The sequence below is a fragment of the Abramis brama genome, assembly GCF_963993115.1.
Source record: "Abramis brama genome assembly, chromosome: 21".
Lineage (NCBI taxonomy): Eukaryota > Metazoa > Chordata > Actinopteri > Cypriniformes > Leuciscidae > Abramis > Abramis brama.
The window spans coordinates 34,507,366-34,519,575 of record NC_139983.1 but is presented as its reverse complement, the minus strand read 5'-3'; the positions used below and the strand labels follow the sequence as shown (position 1 = coordinate 34,519,575).

At 38.6% G+C, this 12,210-nt stretch overlaps 1 protein-coding gene across 1 annotated transcript in view; it reads right to left on the bottom strand.

The window, feature by feature from the left end:
- Positions 1 to 12,210, bottom strand: part of LOC311071664 (ryanodine receptor 3-like) — a 162,588-nt gene that overhangs the window by 140,453 nt on the left and 9,925 nt on the right. Inside the window, 7 exon segments of the mRNA XM_084096131.1 lie at positions 913 to 1,046; positions 1,114 to 1,232; positions 2,585 to 2,680; positions 5,030 to 5,165; positions 6,941 to 7,121; positions 8,843 to 8,964; positions 10,445 to 10,609. Coding sequence (XP_083952257.1) covers positions 913 to 1,046; positions 1,114 to 1,232; positions 2,585 to 2,680; positions 5,030 to 5,165; positions 6,941 to 7,121; positions 8,843 to 8,964; positions 10,445 to 10,609 — 953 coding nt within the window.

Here is a 12,210-nt window from a genome sequence, read left to right as displayed (position 1 = left end):
TTTAACTTTACTCAAAAAGATAAATACATGTTTATGTTTAATCATCCTAAATAAAGTAGTAAATATTTATTTAGTTTGATTAAATACGTTTATTTGTTTAAAAATTTAATAGATACAAATAAATAAATAAATAAATAGTGTATATTTAAATAATTAAATACATTTATATTTAATCATGATAAATAAATAAATAAATACAAGTATATTTAATCATAATAAATAAACAAATAAAATGTAAATTTAATCATCCTAAATTAATTAATAAATGTATTTAAGGATCATTAAATGTGTATTTATTTAAAATCAATAAAAAAATTACAAATCAATAAATAAACAAATCCATTTATATTTAATCATAAATAAATAAACAAATACATTTATATTTAATCAAATAAACAAATAAATGCATCTTATTTATTTAATATTATTAAATAAGTTTATTTGTTTAAAACAATAAATACAAATAAATAAAAAATAAACAAATGTATATTTGAATAATCATAAACAAAATGTATATTTAATCAAATAAACTAATGCATAAAAAATATTTTTAATCATAAATAAACAAATAAATGTATATAAATAAATTATATTTTTGTATTTATTTAGGATCATTAAATATGTTTATTTGTTTAAAAATCAATTATTAAAAGTAATTATAAAAAGTAACTCAAACAAATACATTCATATTTAATAATAAATAAATAAATGAATTTATGGTTAATTAATTATAGTGAATTTGTATTCGATAAGAAAGTATTCAATATAAAAAGATAAATATAAATGTATATTTAATTATGAATAAATAAACAAATAAATTTATAATTAACCATTCATTCATAAACAAATAAATGAATAAATGAATAAATAAATGTTTAGTAGTAGTTTTTTCACATTATGAAGCCCTCTGACCTCTGGACGTCATTGACCAATCGTGTCTGCAGGAGCAGGTCTCGTCTGGGCATCAGGTGATCACAGATCAGGTTCTGATTGGCTCTGACAGCGACTCCGTTACACACACACAGAGAGCAGAGCACGTCCAGGATCTGAAGTTATGTTTCACATTAATATCATGACCTAACACACCTTGCAGTGATCATGTGACAGACTGACCTTGTGGTTGCGGCCGTGTTTGTAGAGCAGAGAGATGATAGTTTTGATGTGTCCTCTCTGGATGATGTTCAGGGCTTCGGGACTCTCGATCAGGATACAGTGAAGAACCTCCAGGATCCCTGAGACACGAGAGACACAGTCACACTACCACATCAGTTCTGTGTGTGTGTGTGTGTGTGTGTGTGTGTGTGTGTGTGTGTGTGTGAGAACCTCCAGGATCCCTGAGACACGAGAGACACAGTCAAACTCCCACATCAGTTCTGTGTGTGTGTGTGTGTGTGTGTGTGTGTGAGAACCTCCAGGATCCCTGAGACACGAGAGACACAGTCAAACTCCCACATCAGTTCTGTGTGTGTGTGTGTGTGTGTGTGTGAGAACCTCCAGGATCCCTGAGACACGAGAGACGTCACAGTCACACTACCACATCAGTTCTGTGTGTGTGTGTGTGTGTGTGTGTGTGTGTGTGTGTGTGTGAGAACCTCCAGGATCCCTGAGACACGAGAGACACAGTCAAACTCCCACATCAGTTCTGTGTGTGTGTGTGTGTGTGTGTGTGAGAACCTCCAGGATCCCTGAGACACGAGAGACACAGTCAAACTCCCACATCAGTTCTGTGTGTGTGTGTGTGTGTGTGTGTGAGAACCTCCAGGATCCCTGAGACACGAGAGACGTCACAGTCACACTACCACATCAGTTCTGTGTGTGTGTGTGTGTGTGTGTGTGTGTGTGTGTGTGTGAGAACCTCCAGGATCCCTGAGACACGAGAGACGTCACAGTCACACTACCACATCAGTTCTGTGTGTGTGTGTGTGTGTGTGTGTGTGTGAGAGAACCTCCAGGATCCCTGAGACACGAGAGACGTCACAGTCACACTACCACATCAGATCACAGTGTGTGTGTGTGTGTGTGTGTGTGTGTGTGTGTGTGAGAGAACCTCCAGGATCCCTGAGACACGAGAGACGTCACAGTCACACTACCACATCAGATCATAGTGTGTGTGTGTGTGTGTGTGTGTGTGTGAGACACGAGAGACGTCACAGTCACACTACCACATCAGTTCTGTGTGTGTGTGTGTGTGTGTGTGAGAGAACCTCCAGGATCCCTGAGACACGAGAGACGTCACAGTCACACTACCACATCAGATCACAGTGTGTGTGTGTGTGTGTGTGTGTGTGTGTGTGTGTGTGTGTGAGAGAACCTCCAGGATCCCTGAGACACGAGAGACGTCACAGTCACACTACCACATCAGATCATAGTGTGTGTGTGTGTGTGTGTGTGTGTGTGTGTGTGAGACACGAGAGACGTCACAGTCACACTACCACATCAGTTCTGTGTGTGTGTGTGTGTGTGTGTGTGTGTGTGTGTGTGTGTGTGAGAGAACCTCCAGGATCCCTGAGACACGAGAGATGTCACAGTCACACTACCACATCAGATCACAGTGTGTGTGTGTGTGTGTGTGTGTGTGTTCTACCTGAAGACGACTCCAGCCGCTCCAGTTTACTGACGAGCCAGTCCAGGTTGTGTGAGAACTGAGTGCAGTTGTTCCGGTTTCCTCGGATGAGAGCGGCTGAGACACAGAGACGATGATGAGACGATCTAATTAATCACACATGCATTAAACATCAAACCTTCAGGAAACAACCGGCATTATCAGGCCAAACACGACTTCCTCAAGCTTCCTGAAGGTCACCTCCTTCAAGGACAGAGACGCAGCTCACACACACACACACACACACACTGCTGTCACACTCACGCATACTAATCACTGATCGGGTCACATGACAGATGGGAGACCGGGGACCTAAACTTCAGAGTGACCTCGAGAAACACTGTGTGTGTGTGTGTGTGTGTGTGTGTGTGTGTGTGTGTGTGTGTGTGTGTGTGTGAGTGTGTGTGTGTGTGTTTGTCGGAGGAGGAAGATTGGACCTGAGATGTGATTATCACATTAATCTAGTTCCTCTGCGAGAGGTGAAAGCCTGAAAGCCTTGCTGTGAGAGACGCCGATCCAGCAGGACGTCTGAGATCAGAGCGGTGAGTAAAGCTCTCTCACACACACACACACACACACACACGACATGATGAGATTCATCAGAGATTCACAGAGCATCTGCTGAGAGGACACTGTTGCTTGTGTGTGTGTGTGCAAGTGAGTGAGTGAGTGTGTGTGTGTGTGTGTGTGTGTGTGTGTGTGTGTGAGTGTGAGTGAGTGTGTGTGAGAGTGTGTGCGTGTGAGTGTGTGTGAGAGAGTGTGAGTGAGTGTGTGTGAGAGTGTGTGCGTGTGAGTGTGTGTGAGAGAGTGTGTGAGTGTGTGTGTTTATGAGTGTGAGTGTGTGTGTGTGTGAGTGTGAGTGTGAGTGTGTGTGTGTGTGTGTGAGTGTGAGTGTGTGTGAGTGAGTGTGTGCGTGAGTGAGTGTGTGTGTGAGAGTGTGTGCGTGAGTGTGTGTGTGTGTGTGTGAGAGTGTGTGCGTGAGTGTGTGTGTGAGAGTGTGTGCGTGAGTGTGTGTGAGTGTGTGTGCGTGAGTGTGTGCGTGAGTGTGTCAGTGAGAGTGTGTGCGTGAGTGTGAGAGTGTGTGTGTGCTTGAGTGTGTCAGTGAGAGTGTGTCTTAGTGAGTGTGTGAGAGTGTGTGTGTGAGTGTGAGTGAGTGTGTGTGAGAGTGTGTGCGTGTGAGTGAGTGTGTGTGAGAGAGTGTGAGTGAGTGTGTGTGAGAGTGTGTGCGTGTGAGTGTGTGTGAGAGAGTGTGTGAGTGTGTGTGTTTATGAGTGTGAGTGTGTGTGTGTGTGAGTGTGAGTGTGAGTGTGTGTGAGTGAGTGTGTGCGTGAGTGAGTGTGTGTGTGAGAGTGTGTGTGTGTGTGTGTGAGAGTGTGTGCGTGAGTGTGTGTGTGAGAGTGTGTGCGTGAGTGTGTGTGAGTGTGTGTGCGTGAGTGTGTGCGTGAGTGTGTCAGTGAGAGTGTGTGCGTGAGTGTGTGAGAGTGTGTGTGTGAGTGTGTGTGAGTGAGTGTGTGCTTGAGTGTGTCAGTGAGAGTGTGTCTTAGTGAGTGTGTGAGTGAGTGTGTGTCAGTGTGTCAGTGAAGGTATAAAAGGAATAAAAAAGGTCATATTTGTGTTAAATATATTTGATATGGAGCCTAAACTACAGGGTTAGGGATCAAAACATTCATATTGTTGTTAAATGAATCCACTAATGAGTATATGACAGTAATGAAGCCCTCAGACTCTCAGACTCTCAGACTCTCAGACTCTCAGACTCTCAGACTCTCAGACTCTCAGACTCTCAGACTCTCAGCCTCTCAGACCTCAGCCCCAGACTCAGACCTCAGCCCCAGACTCAGACCTCAGCCCCAGACTCAGACTCAGACCTCAGCCCCAGACTCAGCCCCAGACTCAGACCTCAGCCCCAGACCTCAGCCCCAGACTCAGCCTCAGACTCAGACTCTCAGACTCAGACCTCAGCCCCAGACTCAGACCTCAGCCCCAGACTCAGACCTCAGCCCCAGACTCAGCCTCAGACTCAGCCTCAGACTCAGACTCAGACCTCAGCCCCAGACCTCAGCCCCAGACTCAGACCTCAGCCCCAGACTCAGCCTCAGACTCAGACCTCAGCCCCAGACTCAGCCTCAGACTCAGACTCAGACCTCAGCCCCAGACTCAGCCTCAGACTCAGACCTCAGCCCCAGACTCAGCCTCAGACTCAGACTCAGACTCAGACTCAGACTCAGACCTCAGCCCCAGACTCAGACTCTCAGACTCAGACCTCAGCCCCAGACTCAGACTCAGACTCTCAGACTCAGACCTCAGCCCCAGACTCAGACTCAGACTCAGACTCAGACCTCAGCCCCAGACTCAGACTCAGACCTCAGCCCCAGACTCAGACTCAGACTCAGACTCAGACTCTCAGACTCTCAGACTCAGACTCACCCAGGAGCTCGTACAGCAGGTTGAGGATGTCCTTCCAGGCGTCTCCGGCCGCTTCTCCCGCACACTCGCCGAAATGAGCCGCGCTGTTGTACACACTCAAGCGGTCGATCGCATTCGACACCAGAGACAGCATCCCCTGAGACACACACACACACACACACACACACACACACACACACACACACACACGTCCTCATTTACCCAGAGTGCACTGCTGTGTGAGCTCAGCTGACAGAATCAATGTTGAAGATGATTTATGACGCTCTGAAAAAACTGATGAATCAACTGAAGTGAAAAACCCAGCGCTGCTTTATCTCGGCAGCTCTTTACAGCAGATTCATTAAAGAACTCGTTTAGTTAATAAAGGCAGAGCTTTAACGAGCCCACAGAGGCCAGCGCTCCCATAAACACGAGACACAGAGCGCACTGCAGGGTTTACAACACACTTATGAAACCGGCCTTCTGTACTGCAAACATTTTCTGTTTTTACTCAGATTCTTTTGCTGGAAAACAAGATAAAAATAATGGAAAGAAACTGACATAAATATGAGATATATATATATATATATATATATATATAAAATTACACTATTTTTTATTTATATTTATTTTTTTACTGGAAAACAATATATACAAGTAAATGTTATATATACTGTATAAATATACAAAATATTTCACTATACACATATATATGTAATGTGAGTATAATAATAATAATTATATTATTATTAGATATTTTTACTGGAAAACAAGGTAAAAATACAAAACATTCTTAAATAAAGACATTTACCTGAGAATCAAGAAGACTTCTTTTCTAATAAATGTATCAAAATAAAGTGAATTTGTGCTTAAACTGAGAACAATATCCTTGCTTTTTCTTTTAAAATATATTTTTCTAGGCCCACTGGCAGATATTTATATTTATTTTTTTTAAGCATAAACTCACTTAACGTTGATCAATTTCTCAGAAAATGAGACTTATTATTTCACGTCACTTCGCTTTTTAAGTTGATTTAAGAACATTTAAATATTTCTACAGGAAAACAAGACAAACCTAATGAGTAAGAAAATCACTTTTTGCCGTGTGATTGGTCAATCAGGACGACACCAATTCATTAAAAAATGACTTCTCTCAGAATACAATCTTAGAAAAAAATAAAAGATGTGAATTCGATACAGTTATGTAAGATAAAAGCAAAAGAAAACAATAAATCTTTGTTTTTTTGATGATCTGCTGACAGAAAATCCACACTAAACTGAAAACAGACGATGCATTAATGATTCGCCGTGGTTTAAAACCCTCATCCTTCAAACCGATTTTTATTTCTTTTTTTTCTTTTTATTGAGTGTTCATCAAAGGGGTCCAAGACCTCAGGACTTTTGTTGCACTTGAGCCACGAATACACACACAAAAAGAAAAATTTGTGGTTGAAATTGAAAAAAGTAACAAATCTTTTCCTCGCAAGTCAATTTGAATGGAATATGAATGGAACGTGAGGAATGCTTCAGTTCACACAGAAAAAGCTAAAAATGCTAAAAATTCAAACTGAAAACGCTAAAACTTAACCAAAAATTATTTTATAATGTCTACATGTGTATGACGCCCAAAGACACCCAATGTAAGATATTTTGAGCTGAATTAAAAGGGTTATGCATGAAATTGTGAGTTATCTTGAATTTAAGTTGAAAGAATGTGAGGAATGTGCTTAAATTACTATTTATTTATTATTTATTGATCAAATCTAGTCATTTAAAAGGTAAATAAAGTATAAAATAACGAAAAAAATATCCAAAATATTATCAAAATGAAATAAAATAAGCTTTCTGGACAAAACAAAAACTGAGTATAATTTTAGAGCTTAATAAAACTAGATGTGCTCCTGGTCCAGAGTTCAGCTCGGTTCAGCTCACCTCCTGCTTGAAGAGGTTCTGCCGGTTCTTCAGCGAACGCAGTTTGATCTGCTTCTTCTCGTGCTCGAGCTCGGCGTCCGGCAGTCTGAAGTACACGATCAGATCGTGCAGCGTCTGCAGAACCTCTTCGATGGGCAGAACCACACACACACGGTTCTTAGCGCTCAGACCGTCCAGCTCTCTGTCCACACAACATCACAGACAGCAACATTAGTCACGTGTGTAAGAGCCATCATGCTCCATCTATAATGTGTTGTAGTTCCACTGTTGGACACTGGGGGGAGTGTGGGTTTAATGGGTATATCGGTAGCCAGAGAGAAGTGAAGACAGGTGTAACTAATGAGCGAAGCAAACTATTTCTGACCGTGTCAGGATCGTATGTGGACATGCAAACTTGTGGATTACAATGTGTTTTGGCATCGGAACTGAGAAAAATAAAGGGATAAATGCAGTACTGGACTGGAAGCGTCTTGTTTGGATCTCAAGCGTCAGAAATAATCCTACAACACCTCTGAGTGACAGGAAGGTCAGTGTCGCTACAACATGAATGATGAACACTGCTTACAATATTCCTCATTAAAATTATTAATACGCAGAATAAAGCTCCAGTTCTTCTCTATATCAGTGTCAGTGTTTCTGAACTCACTGTATCTCGAGTTTCTTCAGGGAACGAACACGTCACAATATTCCTCATTTAAATAATTAATGCGCAGAATAAAGGGGCGGGGCCTGGTTGAGTTAGTTAGTAGTGTGCTAAACTGGCAGTTATGGTAAGGGGCGGGACATTTCCCAAACACACTTGAAGTGCTCGACCAATCACAACACACTGCTCCAGCCGACCAATCAGAGCACAGTGTGCTTTTCAGAAGGAGGGGCTTCATAGAGACAGGAAGTAAACAGAGCGTTACTGACAGACTGGGAAGAGAGGAGCCGCAACAATGGAGAATATGAGGAAAATAATCAACATTCAAGCAGGAAAACCTGTTCTAGTAGAGCCTGAAACAACATCAAGACTGAATATACAGTCAAACCAAAACTTATTCAGACACCAGATATAATTTTTGATATTGTTTCACTAGTGTGTGCAGGACACTATAGTTCATTTATGTAAGTGAGGAGAGCAGAATAAAGTAAACTGTGACATATTATAACCAATAACTCCTCATCCAGTGACTACCAGTGACATTAATAAACATTTGTGACCAAAAATGATTCGGACACTTTGAGCTGATCATGTTTTGCTGAAGTGTGTTTTCTTTAATTGCTAATGCTCTTTTTACACACAGACTGAACACAATGAAGCATTGCTTGGTGATTGGTTGAGCTAAACTGGTATTATCTAATTGTGTAGTTAAATTTAACAGCTGACAGATATTCAACATAATTCATGTGTGAGACAGTCTAACAGAAGGACAGACAAAACCAGTCAAATATCAACTGAGTTCTGCTCATATTTTATTACCATTTTCTAAACTATAGTGAATAAACTGATGATGTGAGAAATGTTGAAGAGGTCTGAATAAATGAAGGTTTGACTGTATCTTCTCTTTAAAACATTCATTTATATAAGCGGCCTGTGGGATAATAACGTAGTCCATCTCAGAGCTACAAGAGGAACAAGCGCAGGAACCGTGAAGCTGAAGTGTGACAGTAATGAACTTCCCGGAATAACATTCAACTCTGAGCCAAAACAGCGTCGCTTATAAGATTATTAAACATATTTCCTGAAAAACGTCCTGAGTGAAAGTGCCATCGGGAGCTCGACACACACAGAACATTCGAGATGCATGAGAGAGCTAAAAATAGTGTGTTTGTGAGCTCCAGCGCACCATCTGGCCGGAGAACACACTTATTCCACACACGTGAGGTTGAACGAGGTCAAAGGTCGTGTGTGTGTGATACCTGATGAAGCAGCTGAAGAGACGAGTGGTGTTCCGGATGATTCGAGCCGCTCTCGACTCCTCGTGTTGACATCGCTGAAGCGTCAGACCATCATCCATGTGTCCTTCAGAGTGAAGACAGGCCTGAAACACACAGAGATCCGCTGAACTCACACCACACGTGTCTGACTCGATATTCAACGCATGTCTAAGTTAATATGAGCACTTATGTGCAATCATAACACAGGAACTAGAAAGTGTTGTTGCCATCGCTTGACCAAAGCCAACTATACATGATGATTTAGTACAGGAGGCTGTTGGGTATTATAGTTCACTAAAGACATTTTGTTTAAAAAATATACTGTATTTCAGCTAAAACTATACAGACATGAAATAAAATAAATAATAACTGAAATAAAATAAAATATTCCAAGGCAACATATGTCATTTTCATCATTTAACTTGATGCACTACTAAAACTGGAATTAAAATAAATAAAAACTATACATAATTCTATTTAAAAAAAACTAAAACCATAAAAAACATTTCCATTAAAATAAAAAAAAACAGTTACCTGAAATATAATTTAAAAAAATCTTATTTTATATCAGCTAGTCAGTTAGTTTAACTTAACTAAATTAACAAAATAAATGTTAAAAAGACTAAATAAATAAATATAAATATAATATAATAATATAATATAAATATAAATATATATTTTATTTCAGCTAGTTGCCAAAGCACTTTTATTCAGTTTAACTTGATGTACTAAAATAACTAAAATAAAAATTGAAATTGACAAAAAAATAGACATATATATATATACAAAAAATGTAATACTTTAAAATAAAATGTTAACTAAAACAATCTAATTTTATTTTACTTTTTTTTTTTACCTGATGTAAAATAACTAAATACAAAAAAAGTCATAAAAACTACATAGACATATTTAAAAAAGATAAACTAATAAAATGTCAAACACAACAAAAGAACAGAAAATGACAAAATGTAAAACATTAATAAAAACTATAATAACATTTTAATTATGTTAAAATGACAGGCTTCCTTTGCAATTTGGAGGTCATTTCAAAGAACGTAAAATGTATATTAACTTCTTGTTTATTGAACTGTTGTATAAAAATCAATATTTACACATATTTGCAAACGTGCTGATATTCGGGAAAACACGTGTGATACTGATACTCTCGCTCGTGTGGTATTACTTAAAAATATTAAAAACAAGAACTCACACAAAGACATTTTTGGGGGCATTTTCATTCATTTTGGTGACATTTTTGTTCATTTAGGGGGCATTTTTACTAATTTTGGGGGCATTTTTATTAATTTTGGGGGCATTTTTGTTCATTTATGGGGCATTTTACCTAATTTTGGGGGCATTTTATTAATTTGGGGGGAATTTTTACTAATTTTGGGGCATTTTTACAAATTATGGGGGCATTTTTATTAATTTTGGAGGCATTTATTAATTTTGGTGGCATTTTTGCTCTGAGCCCCAGTTAATTCCCGCCGCTGGTGTATTGGAGTGGCTCTTCCTGTTACGAGGCCCGTTTCAGGTCATTAGACCAGGCCTACATGAACTCTATTAAGCAGATGTGAAGCTCACTCGTCGCTTGAGCGGCCCCAGTCGAGCAGATTTGACGTCGGGCGCCTGATAGGACAGCCAGAGTCCCGTCGCCACGTGCATCACGAAACACTGAGAGTCTCCGTACTTGATCTCCGCCACTCCCATGCCCTCGATGTCCCGCTTCGGACTGCACTCCAGCTTATCCTGAACAAACACAGAACACACATTTAATGCAGCAGACGGGAAGAGAGGCGATTCATTTGATATCAAGGCACTTTATTTCTAGAGCACATTTAAAACAGCCACCGCTGACCAAAGCGCTGCACAATCTAACAACTTTATTAAAATACATGAACTTACATGAACTCACAGGAACACACACAAATTCATCAAATTACATTGAACCAAAAGAGACTATTCATGTGACATCAGATTCAAATAAAACGTTAACTAAAACAATATAAAAATGTATAATATTATATATGATGTATTAAAATAATTAAAACTGGAAAAAAAGTCATAAAAACTACATAGACATATTAAAACAAGACAAACTAATAAAACGTCAAACACAACAAAATGAATAAACCTTTACGATAAAAAACTGAAAATATGACAATAAAAATGTAAAACATTAATAAAAACTATAATAGCATTTCAATTATACTAAAATAACAGGCTTCCTTTGCAATCTGGAGGCCGTTTCAAAGAAATGTAAAATGATGAAGATTAAAAATAAATTAATAAAAAACATATAGACATACATATAAAAAATAAAAAATAAACTTAAAATAAAATGTTGACAATTTATAAAATAAAATGTAAAAAATTCAAAACCATTTTTATTTTTTATTTTTATTTTTTTCATTTTTCATTTAATTCAATTTGGAGGCTGATTAAAATAATCAGAAAGTATCACCCCTATAAACAGCTCTTGCTCTTTCTGTCGAGCATTAAATATTAATATTTAACAAGCACAGTTTACAGCGAAAGCATGAAGCGTTTACAGCTCATCACTCGTGTGATTATGTGAGTTTGACCTGAAAACATGATGATAGATCTGGAGCTCTTCACGACTCAATAATGAACTAACATTACAGCACATCCAGAGGCAAAGCTGATGAATCCTCAAACACTGGGATCGCTTTCCCTGCTGGAACGTCGGGAAGAAAATCAAAGCAGCGGAGGGAGAATAAGTGGATGACAAATGACACACTATAAAAGTGATGGTTCTCATTTAATGAAGCTCTGGAGGAAGATCCTCTTTGCTGAATATTGACCCTGTGAGAGCTGGAATCAATTAGAGCATCTGTCTTTTACAGACTTAACTCTAATAATTCAATAAACTTCAGTGGTTTAGTCTGATATTAAAGGCCTCTGTGGAAGTTGACTGATTAGTAATGTGATGAACATCTGTAAAGTGTCTGAAAGAGTCTCTTCTCCTCACTAAAGCTGCATTATTTCATCAAAAATACAGTAAAACAGTGAAATATTATTATAATGTAAATCAGCTGTTTTCTTTGTGAATATATAGTAAAGTGTAATTTATTCCTGTGATCAAAGCTGAACTGCAAGTTATAAACTCGGAATTGCAATTCTGTTTTTTTTCTGCCATATCATAAAAAAATTGAAATGTAATTGCAACTTTTTAACTGACAATTCTGACTTTTTAACTGACTTTTTTCTTGGAATAATGAGTTTGTATCTCACAATTTGGACTTTTCTCCTTACATTTGCAAGTTATAAACTCGGAATTGCTATTCTGTTTTTTTTTTCTGCCATAGCATTAAAAAAATGTAAATGTA